The sequence below is a fragment of the Osmia lignaria genome, chromosome 14 (assembly GCF_051020975.1).
Source record: "Osmia lignaria lignaria isolate PbOS001 chromosome 14, iyOsmLign1, whole genome shotgun sequence".
NCBI classification, from domain to species: domain Eukaryota; kingdom Metazoa; phylum Arthropoda; class Insecta; order Hymenoptera; family Megachilidae; genus Osmia; species Osmia lignaria.
In genome coordinates this window covers 6,731,298-6,755,287 of record NC_135045.1, presented here as the reverse complement: position 1 = coordinate 6,755,287, position 23,990 = coordinate 6,731,298, and the positions used below count along the sequence as shown (strand labels likewise).

At 35.4% G+C, this 23,990-nt stretch overlaps 4 protein-coding genes across 21 annotated transcripts in view; 3 read left to right on the top strand and 1 right to left on the bottom strand.

The window, feature by feature from the left end:
- Positions 1–75: 75 nt before the first annotated feature.
- Positions 76–13,619, top strand: LOC117605678 (uncharacterized). Of its 13 annotated transcripts, none has more exons than XM_034327282.2 (7): positions 76–986; positions 1,474–2,024; positions 2,100–7,570; positions 7,640–8,501; positions 8,594–8,965; positions 9,067–10,734; positions 10,798–13,619. In XM_034327282.2, the coding sequence occupies exons 2-7, from the start codon at positions 1,625–1,627 to the stop codon at positions 11,058–11,060; spliced, it is 9,036 nt and encodes a 3,011-aa protein (XP_034183173.2). In that variant the 5' UTR covers positions 76–986; positions 1,474–1,624; the 3' UTR covers positions 11,061–13,619. The 13 variants fall into 13 exon arrangements, with proteins under 13 accessions (XP_034183173.2, XP_034183172.2, XP_034183171.2 ...); XM_034327281.2 differs by having other exon boundaries at positions 77–348; positions 1,539–2,024; positions 8,591–8,965; positions 10,798–13,618; XM_034327280.2 differs by having other exon boundaries at positions 77–348; positions 8,591–8,965; positions 10,798–13,618.
- A 384-nt stretch (positions 13,620–14,003) lies between these two features.
- Positions 14,004–16,833, top strand: GlyRS (glycine--tRNA ligase). Its single transcript, XM_034327410.2, has 4 exons — positions 14,004–14,348; positions 14,549–16,229; positions 16,301–16,488; positions 16,552–16,833. The coding sequence occupies exons 1-4, from the start codon at positions 14,097–14,099 to the stop codon at positions 16,651–16,653; spliced, it is 2,223 nt and encodes a 740-aa protein (XP_034183301.1). The 5' UTR covers positions 14,004–14,096; the 3' UTR covers positions 16,654–16,833.
- Positions 16,834–16,851: 18 nt separating this feature from the next.
- On the bottom strand, positions 16,852–20,511 carry LOC117605744 (uncharacterized). Its single transcript, XM_034327415.2, has 13 exons — positions 20,371–20,511; positions 20,189–20,278; positions 19,956–20,117; positions 19,788–19,877; positions 19,530–19,628; positions 19,350–19,455; positions 19,112–19,206; positions 18,846–18,965; positions 18,290–18,592; positions 17,872–18,035; positions 17,642–17,800; positions 17,071–17,235; positions 16,852–17,006 (listed from the first exon to the last, which is right to left on the bottom strand). Exons 1-13 carry the CDS (start codon positions 20,469–20,471, stop codon positions 16,852–16,854), a joined length of 1,809 nt encoding a protein of 602 aa, XP_034183306.1. The 5' UTR covers positions 20,472–20,511.
- The window catches only part of LOC117605741 (agrin), a 347,580-nt gene continuing 341,504 nt past the window's right edge, over positions 17,915–23,990 (top strand). For 4 of the 6 annotated variants that reach the window (XM_034327402.2, XM_034327405.2, XM_034327404.2 and 1 more), the window contains exon 1: positions 17,915–18,052. The gene's annotated coding sequence lies outside the window, so the exon portion shown is untranslated. The remainder of the gene's footprint in view (positions 18,053–23,990) is intronic. The other 2 variants (XM_034327409.2, XM_034327408.2) reach the window with 1 other exon arrangement.

Here is a 23,990-nt window from a genome sequence, read left to right as displayed (position 1 = left end):
AACAATAAACTTGAATATAGATCTAAGCACAGAAATTATTCGATATAATTTTACGATCATCCGTTTGAACTGAATTACTTTAAATTACAAAAAATATTGATTGAAATTAGTAATCAAAGGCATAAAAAGAAAATGTAAAATAAAGTCGGGATGTCGTTCCATCGCACTCGCACTTGTCAGCGGATGTATTTTATAGCGCAGCTAAGATGGCGTTCCACCGAGTGGAATATACTTGTTAGAAAAAGCGTGTGAAAAAAAATGCCGCGGAAAGCTTGAGAGTAACGCGTGCGGACTTAAGTGAAGTTTTAGTGATCCAGTGAATCTTCGTCACTCCATCATGCATTTTAGGTGAAAAGAAAATTAGGTGGCGAGATGAAAATGATGCGTACATTAACCCGAGTGACAAGGCTTGTTCGCTGATCTTCGGACATTGCGGAGAACCGTGTTCGTTGAGCGGCGAACGACGCTATGGCGTCCATCGGACGTGTGTATGTGTGTGTCATTATTTTTAATCCGCAATTAACAGCTAATTAAGCAGTCGTAAACGCGGATTACAAGTAAAATCAAACTTGTGTAAGATTTGAATTGACGCCGGTTACAAAACGAGACGACTTCCTAGTGTTAATCATTGAGCCGGATCGGCTCGTCCAAAAACAAACATTCTGGGTTGCTTTTAATCTCTCTGTTTGACAGTTCCTATTCTGAATAACTTGGAACATTATGAATATCTTGTCACTACTTGGTCAGTTACGTTGTCAGAAACCAAGTTGTACCTTTGCTATAACCCTTTCATTTAACAGTATGGTCTAAGTCGTTGCCGTTCGAGTTTGCCCGTCAGCTTAAGAATGTGACTAAGCTGATCTCTCAACAAGTGTGTTTAATTACAAGTGTCTTAGAGTAATTTATAATTTCTATACTATTTAGAAATACCTTGTTTTTAAATCTATACACACTCTAATAATATGTCAACGCATGCAGTCTTCTATGTAAACATTCTTAAATATAAGTTTACAATAATTCATTTCTATTTTGATATTTAGATGTTTTAATCTTAACATTATTGAACGTTTATTTGTTTTACTTTATATGTAACAAAGTAAATTTTGTTTTGTAGATGTTACTTTTGTGTGAGATTTACTATTGCACAACTATATCATTTAAGACAATTGTATGTGATATAGCAATGTATTCCATGATTGTACAGTAAATTTTTACCCATTTAAAATTGTACGTTACGTTTTTACACTAAAAATTAAATAAATCATAAAATTTTATTTATATTATATACATCTATGCAGTGCAATATTTTCATTTCATGTTGTTTATTTTATATTTCTAACAATCATGTTTAATTTTTATTATCTTATATTTTTTTATAGTCTTTTAATTTCTATAGAGTATATTTGTCAATGTGAGAGATTTTAGTAATTTCTTTCAAACTAAGCATATAAAGGAATACATTTCTTATTACAGGCATTAAAGAACATAAAATTAAGGATAAATAATATAAGTGATATATAAAATAATTTAATTGCTAGTGTTATGAAAAAAAGTGTCAAGACATTCCATGATTTCATACAAAATTTCAATAAAACACACTGTGACTTAATGAACTTTGCACATCATGTCAAATAGTTTGGACAGTTTTTTAACACGTATTGGGGATGTCACTATAGAACGTGTGACTCCTCGTTCAGGCTCTAAGCCTAATGAAACAATGATGTCTAATGAAACTTCAACAAATACAAGTATGAACAATGTAGAACCTCAAACAGGAAATGATGAAAGTTCAGAGGAATCTAGTGGTGAAACATCTGATGGAGAGCATGAAAAGAAAAATGATGCATTACAATCGGAAGAAATAGAAGAAATACGGTCTGAAGGATCAGGGGACGATATGGATTTGGATGAAACAATTGATTCACAAATTGGAGTAAGAGTGGAATCAGAACATCAGCATCATTCTCAACCTGAAGAGGATGACGATGAACCAGTTAACATTTTGGATACTTTGCCATTGGAAGGTTAGTATAATATTATTTTTTCATAAAAATTATGCGATGGTATATTATTAAAACAATTTTTAACTGTGACAAAAGGAGCTCCAATAGAGGGCCAGGAAGTGTCAGAAGCAGATTTACTTGGAAAACCAATTTCAAAGGACACAGATGACGAAGGGAGCATAGGACATGAAAATGACAAACACGAAGGTCATTCTATGGAAGAAGAAAATGTGGAAAGTAACAAGAGGCATGCTGATTCAGAACATTCTGATTCAGCTAAAAAGAAGCAGAAAAAAGATGATGGAAATGATGGATCTGCTTCAGAATGTGAAACAAAGGCAGAAAAGAAGTTAGCAAACATGAGAAGAAATATTAGAGAAGTTATGGATGAAACTCAGCTTGATGAAGCCACTCTATCAGCTCAGAGGCAAGAAATGGAACGTCTTCGACGAGTACAGGAGCAGCAAAGAATTATTCGCGAAGTACAAAGACAGATTGCAATAAATAGACAAAATAATAAAACGCAAACAAGGGTAATCAGTCTTTTACAAGGAAAACAAAATCAAGCAGGTACTATTATTTCACAATCATCTTCGTCGTCATCTCCATCTGCACCAGTTCGTTTACCAAATACAGTGCTTCTTAAAGTAAATTCTGGATCTGGGACTGTATCTCAAACCACTTCTAATATGCAAGCAAGTCAAATACAAAGATCGGTAGAACGATCTCGTTGGCAAAAAGGTAGAGGTGCTTACCAAGGGGCACAGACATCAATTTCTAGAGTTCCAAGCCGTCCTATTGGTCCTAATATGTTACAACAAAGAATCCGAATGATGACTCCTTCCGTGAGCATATCACCCGTGGTCCCTAAGAAGGAACCTTTGGATAGATCTGAATATTACTCAGATTCCGAAATTTCTGACATAGAAGCTGAAGAAGCTTTGCGGGAGAAACAAATGCATACCGCTAAAAAAATGTCAGCTGGACCAAAGTCCCAGAAATCAGCTAAAGGCAAAGACGTGGTTACAATATCTAGCTCTAGCGAAAGTTCGGATGATGATTGCATAGTTTTAAGTGATCCAAGTGGAGAAGAAGAAACAGACAACGAAGATGATCCATCCAACTCCGGCATGCATACGAATGATAGATATAACATTCCAGATGAACATGGTAGAGTGTTAATTAATGTGGGTCATCCTGAAACTGAACCTGATGTATATTTAGCTCCACAGGTAGCTCGTATTATTAAACCTCATCAAATTGGTGGTATTCGCTTTCTTTTTGACAATATTGTTGAAAGTATTGAAAGATACAAAACTAGTTCTGGATTTGGTTGTATTCTAGCTCATAGTATGGGTTTAGGAAAAACTTTACAAGTTGCTAGCTTTTGTGATATTTTTTTTCGATGTACTACAGCTAAAACAGTTCTTTGTATTATGCCTATTAATACTTTACAAAATTGGTTAGCGGAATTTAATATGTGGTTACCATACGAGGATCCAAATGCCCCAGAAAAACTTAACAAGGGCTCAAGTGTTAAATCAGAATCTGGTGTAGAACTTAAACAAGAAATTAAAGATGAATATATGAATCAGAGTGATGTATCAAATATGTCGAATATGTCGAATATATCAAGGCCTATTAGTACGGAGTCAGCTCATCGTTTCGGGCAAGAAAGTACATCTCAATCTATGAACATCATGCCAGAAAATCCTTATGCCCATCAAGGATATGAAACTCACAATGTAATGCCTGGTTACGTGCAAGATAATATGTTGAATAAAAATATGCCAGATTCACAAGTACATATGAATGAAAACTATCAGAATGATCTTGCGCAAAATACATTATATAATACAAATCCTAATTCAATTACCAATTTCGACTCGATGAAATCAGAAGTAAATTGTCATGGTATGCACCAGAGATCCAATCTACCGGAAACGAAGTTTGGAGTAGAAAATCAGAATTCTGGCAATATGTATCCTGGTTTGGAAAATAGGTCACAGGCTCCTGTGTACCCAGGTATGGAATCGCGAAATACCAATACTATGTATCATGGGGCAGAAAATCACCATGAATCAGTGTATCAAAATTATGATAATTCTACCAATACCTTCCCTAATTATGCAAATCGACCAATGCAAGAAACAGATTTCGAATCGAAAAAAGAATGTTTTAAAAATACTGCAACTCCTTTGAATCCATCAGAAATAAATGTAAAAAAAGAACCAGAAGAAACGATAAAAAAAGAGGAAGGTACTTGCACAACAAAGGAGGAGGTAGTAAATGAAGAGAAAAAAGAAGTTGAAAAAGTTAAAACCCCATACAGTGTAGATGCTCCGATAGGTATGGAAGTAAGGCCACGACATTTTCGTTTACATATTTTAAATGATTCTCATAAAACTATGACAGCAAGAGCCAGAGTAATCCAAGATTGGCAAGTAGGAGGCGGTGTTTTATTAATTGGATATGAATTGTATAGACAGTTATCTCTGAAAAAACCACACAAAGCAAAAAGAAAGCGCGGACAGCCTTTTAAGGACACCGTTGATGTCGAGGAAGAAGACAAAAATAAGGGACTATTAGATGAAATGCATTCAGCTCTGGTTAATCCAGGACCTGATTTAGTTATATGTGACGAAGGTCATAGAATAAAAAATTCTCATGCTAGTATTAGTCTGGCCTTAAAACAAATGCGCACAAAACGCAGAATTGTGTTGACTGGTTATCCATTACAAAATAATCTCTTAGAATATTGGTGTATGGTTGATTTTGTGAGACCTAATTATCTAGGAACAAAAAATGAATTCTGTAACATGTTTGAAAGGCCAATTCAAAATGGGCAATGTATTGATTCAACACCACAAGATATAAGATTAATGAGATACCGTGCACATGTTTTGCATGCTTTGTTGGAGGGTTTTGTACAAAGAAGATCTCATTCTGTATTGCAGATTTCTTTGCCGCGTAAGGAAGAATATATTCTTCTTGTTAGAATGACACCGCATCAACGGAAATTATATGATACATTTATGAATCAAGTAGTTAAAACACGTGCTGTACCTAATCCATTAAAAGCTTTTGCGGTATGTTGTAAAATCTGGAATCATCCTGATATTTTATATCATTTTCTACGGAAAAGGCAAGCTAATGAAGAGGATGATCTAGATCTAGAAGAAACAATCGGTGAAAAATCTACTCCCGGAGGTAAACGCTCGAAAGCTCGTCAGACGAAAGGAGAATCGAAGAAAGGAAAGAAAACGAATACAACTATAAAAAATAAACCTGCTGCTAGCGTACAACCTAATGCCTCTTCGTCATCTAATGCTGACAATGCAGAGTCTGATAACTCGCATGCCACTTCAAAGCAGAACAATTATTCTAATTACCCCATGTCAATGAATAATTCAGGATATTCGAATTCTGTACCGCAAAATTCATATTCTCATGGCTATCAAAATTATCGATCAAATGATCAAACCACCTATTACAGAAACGATAGTAATCAGGGAGAGTACAATGAATTTTACAATAATCAAGGTTCGCAGAGGTATGGAAATCAATCATTCCAAACATATGCACAAACTCCAGGATACAGTACTTCACAAAACTATCCTAATCAATCACAAAATTACATGCCAAACAATGAGCAGTCTACCAATAATCATTCACAAAGGTACACAGCTACCCCTGCTAATTCAGACTTTCGGCCGGATCAGAGTCAAGGAAACAATTATGAAGTACCTGGAATGTTTTCACGTCAGTCTTATACCTACCAAGATCATGGACGTAATTATGCACCAAATATGAATCAGGGTTCTAATAATTATCCTCAAGTTCAGAATCAATCTTCCTTTCAATCACAGTTGCCAAATCAATCTCCAAATATGCCATTATCGGATTATTCTTCGTATACACCAAATCAGACTCAAAATTACAATTCTGCAACAGGACAAACAAATCCAATGTATTCGCGAAATGAAACCCAGCCATTACAAAACTCTACCCTAGGATATGGTGCGAGTCAACAAAATCAAAATTCAACACCTCAAACTCCAACTGCTGGGTATCTTTCGAATCAACCAGGACAGAATACAACATCTGGTCAAAGTCGCGGTTTTGAGTCTAATCAGCAGAATCAAAATATTACCATACAAAATTCTTCTCATACTTACACAGGTTCACAGTCACAAAATATGCCATTGCCTAATCAGTCTCACAACTATCCACCACAAGTGAACTCTAATCCTTCGTCACAAACATCTCTTGCTTTTAATCAGCAATCTTCAAATTCGATACCACAAAATCAGTCTCATTCATATATGACAAATCCCACGAATCAAGCCTCGATTCCACAAAATCAAATGCGCGGATATTCTACACCAGCTCAGAGTCAAATGAACATGCCACAAAATTCATCTTCGTACTCTCCAAGTCAATCAGCATCAAATGCTCCTACTCAAACACATGGATACTCCCAAGATCAACAAGGGCCAGTTTCAAATGCACAGAATACTATTCATGGATACTCTCATCTTGTATCTCCATCAGCACCACAAAATCAATCTTCATACCCACCTGCTGTACAGAACCAGACTGGAGCACCATCAGGTACAAACCATACATATAGCTCTAATCACCAAAATTCAGCATCAATGCCACAAGCTTCAGCACATAGATATGGTACTTCTCAACAAGGACAGATGCCACAATCTCAAAATCAGTCACTTTCGTATTCTCAAAATCAACAAACATCAACCTCCACATTGAGTCAAAATGACCAACTGTATCCCAGGGCAGATAATCAACAACAAGCACAAAATTATACACCAACAGCAAATACTTCTCACGAATTTTCAACTGATCGTCAAAGTGGAAGTTCAAACACTAATTCGACAAATAATTATCCAGTAAATCAATCTCAATCACAGAACACTGTTTTATCAAATTATCCATCAGACAGTACGCATCAGAATCAAGTGGGTCAAATGAAAGGACCAGAAGATTCTTACTGGCAAAGAAACTATTCTCAGCCATTTCAAACTGATCAATGTAATGATCCATATTATCGAGATGTGAATCCAAATGTGAATCGTTATCAGAACAATTATTTTCCATCACAAAATTATCAAAATCAATCTTACGATTATAGTAACAATCATAATTCAGATGTTAATACACGTTCGGATGATACAAAACCTCCGCAATCTACCGTTCACATTCAAAACTCAGGACAACCTGAGAAAAATAGTAAAGAGATGACAACGAGCGTTGGTGTTCAAAGTCAACCAATACATCAAAGTAATCTGTCTACTAGTTCGGGTTATAGTTCTGAATCAAATTGTCAGACTCCAGGATCTAGATCTGTGCAAAATATCAGCACAATACATAGTCCAAGATTGAATCAGAATGATCTAATAAAAGAAGAAGAGAAAGATAAGGACGATTTATTGGATAAAGATAAAGAAGAAAAATCGGACGATGAAATTCTTACAAAGGATGAAGAAAAGGATTGTAAAAGTTCTCCAGGAGTGAAAGAAGATCCTGGAATTCCATATGATTGGGTAAGTGTAACAGATTAACAAGCGAACAGTGTTAAGTTCTAAGTAATTAAATAATATTTTTATTTTTAGGCAACAGAGCTAATGAAAGCCTATGTACCAGGATTAATTGATGCATCTGCAAAAATGACAATTTTCTTTTGTATTTTGGAAGAAGCAATTAAGCTTGGCGATCGTGTTTTAGCATTTTCTCAATCATTGTTTACGTTGAATCTCATTGAAGATTTTTTAGCTAGAAATAGTTTGAAGCATCCAGATGGACAAACAGATGCTTGGATCAAAAATGTAAATTATTATAGACTGGATGGAAGTACTAGCGCTCTAGAAAGAGAGAAGCTTATTAATGAATTTAACAATAATCCAAAGATTCATCTTTTTCTGGTTTCAACGCGTGCCGGTTCACTCGGCATTAATCTTGTTGGCGCGAATCGTGCTATTGTCTTTGATGCTTCCTGGAATCCTTGTCACGATACACAAGCTGTCTGTAGGGTGTATAGATATGGACAACAGAAACCTTGTTTTGTTTATCGTTTGGTTACCGATAATTGTTTAGAAAGGAAAATATATGATAGGCAAATTAGTAAACAAGGAATGGCTGATCGTGTTGTTGATCAGTGCAATCCAGATGCTCATCTCTCGTTGAAAGAAGCAACTACACTATCTTGGGATTGGGAAGAGGATAGTCAAGTACAAGATTTTTCTCAATCTAAGGATAGTTATACCGATGAAGTCATGCATCGTGTATTGGAACGACACTCTTCGTTACTTACCAAGCAGCCATTTCATCATGAAAGTCTTCTTGTTGATAGAAAAGATAAGAAGCTTAGTCAAGCCGAAAAGCGTTTGGCTCGACGTGGTTACGAGCTTGAAAAAATGGCTGCTAATTGTTCTAGGCCTAGTTATAACTATGTGCCCGGCAACACTGCAACTCGGGGTACGATTCATTCTAAATGTTAGCGTATTAAGCATATTTATGTTTAGATTGATTTCATTGATTTTTAATGAACTTTTGTGTTATTATAGCAGGTGGATTACAAATCAGGGCAATTAGAGGCGGCGACAGCAGTACCACTTCTAAACCAGTAGCTTCGGTTAGACCGATGCAACAACGCGGGGCTGAAGGTTTAGGTTCACGTGGCGTAACGGGTAGTAGATGGATACCAGCAGAAGTATGGCAGAGACAAGGAATGAGTGCACAAGAAATGACGTTACCTTTGGATGTCGTCATTCCTACTAATTCACCTGATAAAGGAAGTATCGTATTGAAAGCAGGTCAGCGGGTAATGGTATTAAAAAGTCCAAAGGGTATTTATATGCAATTAGAATCTGGTAAAATTATTGCTATTCGAACGGCTCTCAAATTAAATCAACAGAAACGGGACGAAGAGCCGAAAAAAGGTATGTTAACAACGAAATAATTTCAATTTTATTGAAATTATGGTTTCTCAGTTTCAGAAATGTATTTCAATTTATATCTCAATATAAATAAATATTTATAGGTGTATCGTCAATGGTCCAGAGGAATTCTAAACCCGAAGTTGGGTTTCCACTAAGAAATAATTCAGCCATTTCTATAATACCGAAATCATCTTCAAGTAATCCAACGAGTGCTCGTTCAGTCAATAAACCAGGGGGTGGTCCTAATTACAGACCATTTGCTGATAAAGAAGCTTCGAAAAGACCAAAACCAGTGGCTACCGCGACTGCCAAACCTTATTTGAGTCAAGTTAATTTAACCAACCAGGTCTCCTTGTCGAGGTTACCAAAAGTAAAACAGGAACCAGTAGATCATTCAGCACTTGGAGAAAATTCCAATTCTTCGGATGGTCAGGTTAGAACCGAACAAAGGGTAGAAGAAGTTAGATTAGAGGACGTGGTTGCGGAAGTGAGTTCCAACACAGACTATAGCCCTTCGAGTCATAACCGCATGACCAATTCAGATACTGACAGCTCTTTACAAAAGTCATCCGAGGAAAATAGCCAAGTGTACTCTTCGGATTCTGTAACTGCGCAAGGAGTTCAAACACAACACGATCAAACAGAAACGGAATTAACATCAAAGATTGATAAACAATGTTCTCCTTCTATTGAAAAGGAAGTCACGAAAACATCTGATACATTAGCAAATTATGGACATGCTTTTCAAACTCAGCAAGAGAAAAGAGATACGCCTAACGATGAAATTATAATTGAAGATCCACCGCAAGTACCGCCTCAAATGCAGTCGCAACTATCATCACAGTTACCATCGCAAGTACCATCGCAAATACCGCCACAGGTACCACCACAAGTATCACCGCAAATACCATCGCAGGTACCATCACAAGTACTGCCGCAGGCACCATCGCAAGTGCCATCGCAAATATCGCAGCAGGTACCTCCTCAGATATCATCGCAAGTACAACCACAAATACCATCACAGATGCCACCTCAGTTATCATCGCAAGGACCACCACAAATTCCATCACAAGTCTTAACGCAATCGACACCATCGACTCCATTATCATCGTTGTTATCACAGCAGCCTTCACCTTCAAGTATGCAAGTACCACCAACGCCTACGTTACGGGGCACGGAAGTTCCTAAAGGTATAACAGACTCAACTATTGGCTCTTCTGCTCCATCTGTCTGTACTGGAACTAATACTATAACATCTCCAAAAACAGTAGAACCAAGTATGCGCGAAACGTCTATACAAAGTGAACCTCCTAACATGCCGCAAGGTTACCCGTATGCCCAATATCCTCGGTATTACGATTATAGTGATCCTCGATCACGATCGTTGTCTACTCCTTATGGAACATATTTCCCCGGTGTTCCACCTCATGCAACAAACTCAAGATTACCAATTGACACAGCTAAACCACAACCAGATTTAGGAAAGCCTATAGAAGAGAGGACAATGATGAATGTGCCTCCTGCATATTCACAAGTACCTAATACTACTGCCAAAACATTAGCGAACACAACAGAAACGAAAAGTACAGAGACGATTGCAACTACAACAGTTGCAAGTGCTCCTAGTAGAGAAGATACGCATATACCTACGGCGTTTAGTCATCCCACGAGTAGTCGTTATCCTGGACCGTATCCTCCAGGACCGTATGATCCATACACACAGCATTATCCTCCGACGCCTGCTTCTTCAGCAGCTTATCCTCCAGGTGGTAAGTTCAGATTTTCTTATATAATATTATTTATTGACAAAATACATGTGTGTTGAAATAAAGTTTGTGATACAGGTGCTCCTGGATATCCAACATACGGCGGGCCGAGTTACAATACAGATTACGCTCGCATGTATACGGCATTTCATGGTCCTCCTCCACCAACAGATCCTTATATCCATAGAGGTTATGCACCTCCATCTTCACACCCACCTAATTATTATCCTCCATTCCCACATCCACCACCGCCTTATCCGAATTATTCATTTTTATCACCATATCCAAATCCTAACATGCCTAGCGAGCCACAACCACCTGCTCAGTAGTAAATTTAAGTCGCATTACCATACTTGATTAGTTTAACAATAATTTCATAAAATGTCGCATATTGCGAAAGTTTTGAAGGCTGTCGCGATTCAGAAGCTTAATAGACTGAAGCTGTAAAACGCATTGATGTAAATATTTAGTCACAAGTATTATATTAAGATAATCAATTTTCGCAGGTACTTCGATCGTAAGTACTGAATTTATGTCGAAGGAGAGGAGATAATCTCACTTAACTTTGAACTGTGCAATTTGTTGAAATGTTCAAAATATTTAGCCCTGACTGTCATACCGTTTTACGATGCGTCTATTCGACTAAAATGATATATCAATGTTCATAAGTGTACAGATGATTTCTCAGTTTAATATTCCATTATCTGATAAAAGTATTAACATTTATTATATTTTATTTTCATTTTATAAATTTGCAATGTGTAATTAATACGCAATTAATTAATCAAATTATTTGAAAATGGTTTTAATATACATATACATATATATATAAAGTTTTCATTACTTACAATTATTTATTTTTAACAACAATCAATTAAAGTTGATTAATGGGTATCAACGGAACTAGGAGTATAAAATGAGAAATAAATTTGTACCTTTTACACAACTAAACATAAAGAAGAAAGGAATGCTGTATTCTATTCTTAACTTTATGCATAAATGCTATCAAATGCTACATTGATCAGATTTTTATATTCTGAGAGGAAAAAGAGGAAGGAAATCATTTTAATCAAGCACAATACTCGAAAGATTATAAAATGTAAGAGAAAGGAAAATGTACTGTTTATAAAATTTTATACATCAGCATTCCATCTTCAATTTCATATACATTTGAAATAGCAATATATTATATCGCTTTAAAATCTATCGATTTTTGTTTCTCTATGTTAATGGAAGAAGAGTGATGTAGATTTTATAACGAAATAATATTATTTAAAGTGTTTAAAAAATACTAATATCTGGGACATTATATGCTAAAATAATTTAATACTTTTAATGTTTCTACTATAGTACTATGTATTTTTTATAGTACTTTTTAATTATATATTATTATATAATTCGTCACTCTTCCATAAAAGTAAATTGTACATCGCGCATCGTTTAGTTTCCGTGTTTTCAACGATTAATCTTTGAACAGTAAAATTAGGCTTCATTTATATAATATGCTCTGAATCTGTGTAACACTTCTGACTTTTTACATACATTATACGTACAGTATTCACTCGAAACATTTAGCAGCCAGTATACAGTTTACAGCATCCTTAGCAAGTTGTATATGACTACGTATTATTATTAAACGTTACAATTTCTGAAATAGATAATCTCATAGTAGAGTGTAGGATTGTTGTTAACTAGGATGTCTTACAGTTCATGACTGTCTTGAATTATGAATAAAAGAACGATAGGGAGAGCCATGATTTTCAGAAGCGACTTCTCAAACTCGGAACTGTGATATTTTGTCATAATCTCGTGTAACATTTTTGCTTGTATATTTTTATTTAGGATCAAAGTTATGCTTTGATCCTACATGAAACTAATAGAAGTGAGATGTAACAATTGAGATTGTTAGTGTGCTGGATTGGAATTGTGCATTTATGTTAACATAAGTTAATTGGGAGTACGCGCACGAGATCTTTAATCAATTTTCCAAGTGGGACATAGAGCCGCATGCGTGTTTATCATGGTGCTCCCTTTAAATATTATAGGCGAATTATTGTAGAGAGTAAGCAATCATGCTGGATACTATTAGTATGTGTTTCTCAGTGAATCTGTCACGTGTTTGCGTCTTGCGAGAAACACAAGCATCTTACATGTTGGTACGTGTTATAGTTGCACGTTTTCTAGGTTCTAAGTGTACAGGTATTACGTGACGCGACATTCACGTAAGATGTAATTTTGCAAACAAGCGACAGAATCTATTGCAAAATACATACGAGATTATATTTACGAAAGATAAAACAATTATTTTGTCTCTGTTATAGCTTTTTTGCCATTTACATACTTGTAAATACCCATTATTTACATTTCATACTTTATTTATTATTATACATTATCCATTAATATCGCTTTTTTGATGTCAGAGTATTGCTCTTATGTAAAATAAATTGTTTACACTGATCAAGATTGTTTTTGATTGTAGTATTGTTATGCAGAGAAAGTGAAGCATATATATGTATATATACATAATTGTTTGTATAACAACGTTTACCCTTACATCTGACCAACCATCTAACTTGGAAATAACATATGGTGCATGTAGATGCGTAGAATTAAAAAACCTATTATTTACATGTCAAAATGATGTAATTAAGAAATAAGTCTACCTATAAAAATTTCAACATCCTTACGGTAGCACAAAGAAAACATTCTTGATTATACTTTCTTCTCTAAGCACATTATGTGATTCACTATCACACAAGCTAGGTTTATTGAAAAGTTATAATTAATATAAATTCTTAGGAGAAAATTTCTCATATTTTTTTCTATACATAATGTGTCTGTAATTGTAATTTTTCCATAAACCGTGCTATGGTGTACAAAGAAAATAAAATGATTTGAAATTAAGAGAAATAGTTTTTTTTATAACAAAGTTAGTTTAGTAATATTTCACTAATTTAATAAAACAAAAAAAAAGAATAAATATATATTTGCGTACGCGCGACATATTGTGTACTTTTATTTTTTCATTACATATTTTTTAGTTGTATCCATACAATGTTATTTGTTTTAAAATATATTCTTTATGAAAAAATATACAAATATCGTTATAGATAATAAATGGTTTTTATTTATAATATTGATGTTTTATACTTCAGTAGTAGAAAAATAATGTCATAAAACATGTATAAATATACATGTACTTTATATTTCTTAATTTTTTCTGAAATTGTATTGGTTCAAGAATTTAAATTTGATCTATGATTCCGCCAACAGTACTGTACTGTAGGAATTCGGCACCCGGAATTCTTTTCCAGCAAGAGGCACCGAGTATTGTTTCTTGAATGAGAAAGTGAAAATCGCTGCGAATGCAGTTCATTTCGCGCAACTTGTACCTTTTTTACAGGGAAACTGCACATGCTACATGCAAGAGTATCTTAGTTACACAGTTTATTCGAGGACTTACTGTCACCACTAGGTTAACTTCCAGCAAGTGGGATTACAATACTTGGGGTACCAAGAAGCAGAACCGTAAAGTAAAGATACAAATTTTACCCGATATGTCGGATCCAAAGATCGAGGAGATCTTAACTCCTCTTCGAGAAAGAGTTAAGGAACAAGTAAGTACCATATGGTTGATAATTATTTATTGTTAAGTGTAGTTACATGTGTGACACATTGCAATATGTTTCTATGATAACAATTGATTTCTACTGTCACTGATATCATGCATGTTGAATTAAATAATTTAATTGTTTAATATTGTTATAGTTATAGCAGTTGTCTTTTGTTTAATATTACTTATATTTTATCTTTAAAGGGTGACTATGTACGAAAACTCAAATCAGATGGAGCTCCAGAATTGGACATTAAAAAAGCAGTTGCAGAACTTAAAGTTCGTAAGAAATTGTTGGAAGACAAAGAGTTATCCCTTTCAGAAACAACAATATTTGATAAAGCAAGAATGGAAGATCTTTTAAAGCGTAGATTTTTCTATGACCAATCTTTTGCAATTTATGGAGGAATTACCGGTCAATTTGATTTTGGACCAATGGGTTGTGCACTGAAAACAAATTTATTAAATGTTTGGAGGAGTTTCTTCGTATTGGAGGAGCAAATGCTAGAAGTTGACTGTTCCATTTTAACACCAGAACCTGTACTTAAAGCATCTGGACATGTTGAAAGATTTGCAGATTTAATGGTTAAAGATATAAAAAGTGGAGAATGTTTTAGACTAGATCACTTAATTAAATCACATTTAGAAAAAGTTATTAGTGATAAAAAAACTAGTGAAGATACACGTGCAGAATGCAAAGATATTATTATTAAATTAGATGGAATGACTAAAGATGAAATGGCTGCAGTTTTATCTAAATTTAATATAAAGTCCCCACTCTCTGGGAATGATCTAACAGAGCCAATAGAGTTTAACTTAATGTTTGCAACTCAAATTGGCCCTTCTGGTCTTGTAAAAGGATTTTTAAGGCCAGAAACTGCTCAGGGTATCTTTGTAAATTTTAAGAGATTACTTGCATTTAATCAAGAAAGATTACCATTTGCTGCAGCTCAGATTGGAAATGCATTTCGTAATGAAATTTCTCCAAGATCTGGTCTAATTAGAGTGAGAGAATTCACTATGGCAGAAATAGAACATTTTTGTGATCCTAGTGACAAAAGCCACCCCAAGTTTGAAACAGTTAAAGATTTAACTTTGCTTCTATATTCCGCATGCAATCAAATGGATGGAAAGAGTGCACAGCATGTAATTTTAGGTGATGCAGTATCAACAAAGCTTATAGCCAATGAAACATTAGGATATTTTATGGGTAGAATTTATCAATTTTTAATTAAAGTTGGAATTGACCCGAAAAAATTACGTTTCCGCCAACACATGGGAAATGAAATGGCTCATTATGCATGTGATTGTTGGGATGCAGAGTGTCTAACTTCTTATGGTTGGATTGAATGTGTTGGTTGTGCAGATCGTTCTGCTTACGATCTTACTCAACATACAAAAGCCACTGGTGTAAAATTAGTAGCAGAGAAAAAATTGTCAGCACCAAAAAATGTTGATGTATGCGAAATAATACCAAATAAAGTTTTAATTGGAAAAACATTCAAGAAAGATAGTAAACTAGTACAGGATGCATTAGCAGAATTAAATGAAAGTAGTATTAATTCTATGGAAACTGAACTTAATGAGAATGGGGAATGTAATTTAAAACTTGCTAATGATGCGGAGGTAAAAATTACAAAAGATATGATTCAAGTAAAACGATATCAGAAAACTGTACATGTAGAAGAAATTATACCTTCTGTGATTGAACCATCATTTGGTATTGGTCGGATTATGTATGCCATTTTTGAACATAACTTCAGAACAAGGGAAGGAGATGAAAAACGAACTTATCTTAGCTTACCACCCGTTGTGGCTCCTTTGAAATGTTCAGTGTTACCACTTAGTAGCAACGATGATTTTATGCCATTTGTAAAACAATTATGTAAGTGAACTATTTTTTAAAACTATTTTAAAGGGTACCAAATTTTTCAAACATTTATGTAACTATTACAGCTCAGAATCTCACCAAAGTAGATGTTTCGCACAAAGTAGACGATTCTTCAGGCAGTATTGGACGCAGATATGCGCGAACGGACGAAATTGCAATACCATTTGGTATTACTATAGATTTTGATACACTGAAAACGCCTCATAGCGCTACGCTTCGAGAACGAGACAGTATGGGCCAAGTTAGAATAAATGTGAGTAAATATTATGAAACTTTAAAATGTAAAAATAAAAACTATCGTTTGTTTTAATTGCAGTTGGACGAACTTGCAAATGTTGTAAAGGATTTATCTAATGGAACACTTACATGGTTGGAAGTTGAGGCGAAGTATCCTAAATTTGAACAACAAGAATCATAGTAATATATTTAAGAAATTTACAAAATAATTTATTTGTAATATAAAAATGTGAATGAATTGCTATAATAGCAATGTTTATTTTGCATTTATATAATACGAATTTTCTAAGCATTTACTTTTTTAAATATTTGTCGAAACTAATGTTAAGACAAATAAAATTGTCACGTTTACAGTTGCTTCGCAATACAAGAGTTTTGATTACCAGCAGTAAAAATCTATATTAAATTTAACATTCATCTTTTCAAAATCATGTTTGAAACAAACCATCAAACATTTTACACTCCTTATCCATTTTTCTTTATCTACATCTCCATGTAAAATGTCCTGAAGCTGCATATCAACAGAATGAACCTCTGAAATATGTAACAATTAATAGTTGCCAGTATTTATTACATATAATATACGTGATATAATTACTGCAATTGCACGATCGTATCTGTAAACACATGGTGCAAAGTGTTTTCAGTTTTCGAATTTCACCGATAAACTCAAAAACTCGAAGCGATGGTAAATTGATGAACAGTTTGTTTAATTGATGATCCAAATCCTCACGATTATGCCATAATTGCAGACACAAGTATACTGGATAAAATTAAACAAATATACATAGTTTACATAATTATAATTTTTCAGGAAAAAAATAATTTATATTTTTAAATAATACTAAATTATTATTTAAACTTAATTAAACTTATAATTGATTCTATTTTATCATGATAACATAAATCAAAGCGATTAACAAAATTACATAATTTTAAATTTAAATTGCAGTTCAAAATATTGATCATCGATATTGATAATCGAAATACCATTAATCGATAAACAGCGTTACTTCCGCCATTACTCTGTAGGAGGCGTCGGTGAGTCATGCGCGTTAGTTGTGTTTCAAAAATTGAAAGTGGATGGTGATGCAAACGTTTTACAGTATAAATTAACATAAAAGTTTATAAATATTTCAGAATATATACTGTTCCGTTGCTTTTATTACCTAAAGTGTTCGAGTACCACGAATAAAGTGTCTTAAATGTGCAATTCAGATACCAGGGTTGTCGAAATCTCAGATCAACGCTCGACGATAGTGTAAAGGTATGTATTCGAGTGCTTTTTGCAAAGAACCATTTGTGAATATCGTAATTCGGTATTCCAACTAAAAAATATGACTAATTAATACTTGCCACCTACAAATTCAGTCAGAAATATGTTAATCTTGTTTCATACTAATAGCATATTGTATTTTTAGTGCCGGTGCCAAAAAATGAGCCTCCTGCCAAGCAACTTCTGGTATGACGCCGTTTGTGATCATCGTGCCTCCATTACTCCTTCGGACAATGTCTTCTTCCAAACACAACAATTGGAGCCAGTGCCAATTGGGACCGAGTTTTCTGCAGTTACAGCAAATGTGAGTCAGTTTCTTAAATAATTTACACTTTTTATGAATACGATTAATAATAAATATGACTATAAATAATCATATATACAATATAGAAATATAATATGAAAATGGCGTCATCATTCTAAAGGATTATTAACCGTATTCATTTTTATGCATGTCTATATTTTATAATTTTGAATTACAATGAATTATGATGAATCATAATGAATGAAAGGAAAAAGAAAGATTAAGTAGTTGATATACTTGGCTAGATAGATAAGTAGATCCCCCGTGGGTGTTGCTATGTATGCATAGTTTACGGACAATGTCGTGAGAAATTTCAAAGCACCGATCGCACGAAACCAGTCGTATCTCTCGATACTTTTATCCTCATAAGATTTTGATTCGACTCGATGGCCAGTGTTTACCATTTTCTCGAATGCGCGCCAACAATACACGTATCTCATTGTTTTACGAGAATTGTACAACGCCGATACGAGTCGAACGCTTTCGTCTGGCGTTAATGACAAACCTTCCAGACAAATATATTCCAGTTCAGTCTGTATGCTACAATATACGATACGCATATAAGACTTGCTGAGTTTGAGTAGATGTCATTTATTCTATCGTATTTTATAATTTTATCTTTCCTATATAATAGAAATTATTAAATTCAAAATTTGTTTAGATTGAAATTTACGTTACTTTCTTTCTAAATGATTAATATTCTGTTTATCTTAATTCATATATTAAAAATTCCTGAACTTTGCACGGGGACCCCTTAACAATATATACAGACTTTATAGAAAAATTTACTTACCAAAGGAATCGTACAAGATTATTTATTAGATTTTTTCGACCAACTTGATCAAAGGTCTTTAGACGTACTAGTTGTTCCCAGATACTGATACCTTTTTTATCTTTTTCACTACGTATAAGTCTATAAAATAGCAATGCAATAGTTGTATATAGGATAGAAACAAAAATAAAAGGATATAATTAGTGGAGGGTTAATCATGCGTAACAGGTACTTAACTTATCATCAATGTTTCCATCGCGTTATTTCGATCAAGCAATAAGACTTACTTGCTTAAGGTAACATGAAAGGCACGATTTAATTCCTTTTGATAGAGAGGTGGTTGTTTCGTCGCGGTTGAGTACAAGTGCCAGTAGAAACGAGCCTGGGCATAATAACTTTTTAATTACCAGCCACCGTGCGTTCCCGTATACGTATACCGACATCTGTAATTGAGTTCTAGCCGTTCGGGTTAATTGAGTTCTCGGCTTTTGGATTCAGCCGGCTTTCCTCTGGTGATATACGTACCTCCCTCGAGGGCAAAGGCAAATTTGACGCTGCCCTTCGGAACGCTGCCCTCTCGCAATGCAACATCATTTCCCAGTATTCGCGAGATTCTTCTCTATATTCCGTCCTGCATAACCATCATTTTAGATCTTTTAATTTTCTGCCGCGTATTTGTTAATATTTTCGTAGCAGAAGTATTACTTAGGAAGCTGATTAAGCAGCTTGTCGACTAAAGATTCCGATTCTTGGATCTTGTGGCATGGTGAAAAGCGTTCGTCGATACAGACGGAGAGAGACTTTCTTTTTTTCCAAAGTGCATTGACCAGTGTAAACAAACAGAATTGTAAATTTTATGTAATTAGGTAAAATGTAAAATAGGAATTTTATGGACAATTCACCATTTCATCTTTAACAACCTAATATTTATTTTTGTATTCGTTTATTAATTATAAACGTTACTTGGAATTTTGATCGGTGATAGATGAAGTAGATTCGTCTATTTCATCGCGATATGGTGAATAATTTTCACAAACAAAAGCATCATTTTCTCTGTAAATATACGAGGTTCAGTGAGTAAGCTCATTTTATTTATTGTTCCTTTTTTATTATAAGGGATGATTATGTTACTCGTGGCATTCCTGTGGTTCTTCATCGAATGAATCTAAATTACTTATTGCACAACTGCATACTGAATCTGACAAACTTAATGCACAAGTCCATAATGAATCTGATTCACTTAATGCACAAGTGCATACTGAATCTGTTGGACAAATACAGACATTCTCTTCACTAAAACGAAAAGTACAATTCTTCATAGATATTTTCTAGTGGTATTATTTTAATTTTAATACAAATTTTACCTGCTCTGCAGGTTCTCTGATTCTACAATTGATTGGTCCGATGTATCACAAATCACTTCCTGGCTTTCGCAACTAGAAATTTTAGTTTCTCTGTTTAAAAGAAAAGAATGTCATAGTTTTTCAAAATATTTTTAAGTTATTTCACTTATTAAAACCTAGAGATTGAAGGTTGACAAATTTACTTCAAAAATGATCTTCGTATTTTCACAATATAATAATCTAATTTACCGATCTGATTGCATTGTGCTATATGACTTTTATAATCATATACATTTAGAGCCATTATATTTCGTTCGAAAAGTAATTAAACAGATATATACAAAAATAAAGAGGAATATAAAAAGAGGTTATACTATTGTATTCACGATATAAAATGTTGTATAATGATTCACAAATGTTTCATTATTCTCCAACTTTCACGATAGGGGTCGCGGAGTAACTTTCCTTTTAAGCACCATTATTTTTATCGCTATTTCGAATTGGTAGCAACACTTGATCCACTCACGAATCGAAGTGCCGTTTTAGAAATATTTTAATAGGCTACCGAAGAAACGCTACACGTGTTTCTTTATCAGAAATCGTGGAATGTAAGTGACGAATCGGTCCGTCATTAACCGAACCTTTTGTGAACTGATTGCTTTTCAATGATGGTGTATAAAAAATCGGAGACTTTAGAAGGACCGTGTTGTTTTAATCGAAACGAGTAATCGTTGTGTTCTTCTTGGTACATTTAAATATGCATTTCGCGATTTCGGGAAAGGGTATGAAATAGAAAAAGAAAAACAAGAATCGAAAGAATTAAACTCGAAATACGAGTTCCTGGGTGCGGTTCAAATTATCCACAGTGGCTTTAGAAAAGAAAAAGGATCATTCGAGGCCCTAGGCCGCAAAAAGGGTGGGGTCTCTCACCATTCCCTTTTCTTCCTGTTTCTTCGTTCAACCCTACCGGAGAACGTGTCGAATCGATTCTCCTCGACTCGTTTGCAAGCCGTCCAGGGAGTGACATACCGGATACGTGGTTCCCGTACATTATCATTTCCTTTTTTCTGTTTTCAAGAAAATATTTCGCAAACTTTTGGCCATTGTGCCATTTTAATTTCACACCAAACCATGGGTGTAGGATCAATTTCACTTATAATCATTTTGGATCCTCCAGGATATTAATAGCAATTTTACACATTCATTTTCATTAAAATTCAAGTTTCAAATTGATATAACACAAGTGCTATTTTGCGACGCTTTTATGTCATGAACTTTTCACGTTTCGAAATCGGCCATTTGATACGTAACAACCTAACAATTCTGTCGTCGCTCGATTCTGGGTTAGAACAACACCGTTTTATTCTTCGTCTTGATGGGTCCTTCTGTCGAGTGTAGTTTAGTAGATCCACCGGGAATTGTTTCGTTTCTTTTATTTCTCGCTCGCGTCAACCATCTATTTCTTGCTCGGCACCGATTCGAGTGTAACCCGTTGATGTAACGTTGCATCCTGTTTCTCGTCGAAAATATAACTTTTTTCCTCACTAGACGACCCCGAAAATAACAAAACGGACCATGTCTATTTACGTTCCCGCGGGTCTAAGAATGTTACACGATTCGTTCCGTGTCCACGCGATCCACGCACGATTCTCGTGAAAATGTTTACTGGAGCGTGGCTAAAGATTCAGACAATCGCTGCTTTGTAAACGAAAAGTCACTCGACGAGCACACCGGACACGTTCCGGGTAAGTCCCGTTCCGGCAGAGTTACAGGGTGCAGCTATCTGCGTAGGTGAGCAAGGGTTCCTCCGATGTTACAAAGCAGATCCTTTTTTTGCGCATCTGCTCGTACGTACAACCTTGCATATTGTAAATTATCGCATATCGTACTTAACCGTAGTCGATTTTCTCTCGAGAAAATATAAAATTATGTTAATAATTAACACCGGGTGCAAAGTAAATTTTTTGAAGAAATTGTAAGTTGAGGAAATCGAACGACAGTTTAATTATCACTAGCACGCGAAGGGATACGTTCTACAAGGGACACAAGTGTAAATAGTATTTTCCAACGAAGGGTGCGAATAACGGTATATGCGAGGGAAATTTCATTACAACCTGATAATTTTATTCGTAACAAACCGAGCCTGCGATTCCGAACTTACGAACGACCGTGTGTATCGTATTAGTTAGCGGTTACATTGCCACGCGATTGCGAGTAACACGCGACGAATTCAATGTTTAATCTGTGGGATGGTAAAAAAATTGTTCGCGTTATCGGTCGCGTACACGGTAGTTGCAATTAAAAGTCGCTTCCTAAACGCAGCTACCACGAGACGCTTCGGCAACTCGCGACTCTCCTTTTTGCTTCACCTTGTTGCTCGTGCGATAGTAAAACGGTACGATAACGACCGAGTAAATTGTATCGCGAGCGTTTTACGCTTTCATTTGCATAAATATTCTTCGGTGTCTACGATCTTATATGACGTCCAGGATCGTGATGTCCGGTTACCGCGAGCCTCCGCGTCCTTTTTCCATGCAATTTATTCGGTTCGCGGACTTTTGTTTTTTCCCCCTTCGGGAACGACCGCCATATTGCGTCATCACGTTCGCGCCACGAGACTTTGTGTAGGATTTTACGACTGGGCGAGGTGTTTCTAACCACGCTCTATCCGGTTTCCGCCCGGCGAAAAACTTCTTAAACATCTCAGCTCATTAAGTGCATTCGCTTGTAGAGGGTTATCAAATAAATAGCCGATAAGATGATAGAAGTAATTAATGACGGTCTACCATTATAAATCGTAACGTTGATTTAATTCTCAGCATTTCCGTGAACAGGGACTATGAAAGTTTTCGCGCGATACCAGCCGCGCCCACCCATATTTCCCACGTATCGCGTTCAACATTCCAACGATCCTTTTCTTCCAAAGTATTCGCCGGCTGTTAAGCGTACGCTATTTCGTCTTGTCGCGTCGAAGCAACGTTTCCAATTAATCCAGAGCTGTGTCATTTATACAAGATTCCGAGGTGGTATTAACAGAACTCTAAGTCACCGCTTGATCGGACGTAGCCCGTGTCCCTAAACGAGCGCGACACATTCCTGAAATTTTATTGCATGCTTGGAAATCTTGTCGACCGTTTCGCGACAGCTTTTCGACGATTCCCTTTGCTTTCGTTAACGTGAAATCGCGTGTTTCGCTTCGAACACCGGTCGCTCGTCCAGCCAGCCGATTTATAGGCTTTAATTAAACGCTATTCATTAGGCTTGGTCGCGCGACTCGGTAGCCGAAATTGGCTCGAATGTTCTCCAAAAGCATCGATTAGGTTAGTCGCTACGTGTTTGTCGTCATTAGACCACACAAGATGGTCAAACTCTCGACGATAATCTTATATAAATTTCTTTGGACACGATTTTATCGAGTCTCCTTCTGGTTTCTTAATGCAGCAAGTCGCGAGTGAAATATTTCGGACAGATTTCTATGAAGGTACTACACGTCGACGAACGGATAATTTCACTCGACGATCTTGATATTATAATGGTATAGATACAGACTAGTCGACCACGCGGTCATTATTCAATTTTACCCCGATTTTTTCTCCAGCCACCTTCTATCGTTCCTCCGTTCTTTCAGCTCCTTTTTACAAGTTGCCAAAAAAAGTGGTCTCGATGAAGCGGTCTGATTAGGCAGTTTGATTTATCTCGTTCGTGTTCAGGGGCATAGTAAGCGGGTGCGGATCTTAGCGTGCTCTTTCACTCTCGCGCACGCAATCTCGTTAAAATTTATTCATGAATCGGTACCGTGGAGACGCGTCCTTAGCAAAAGACC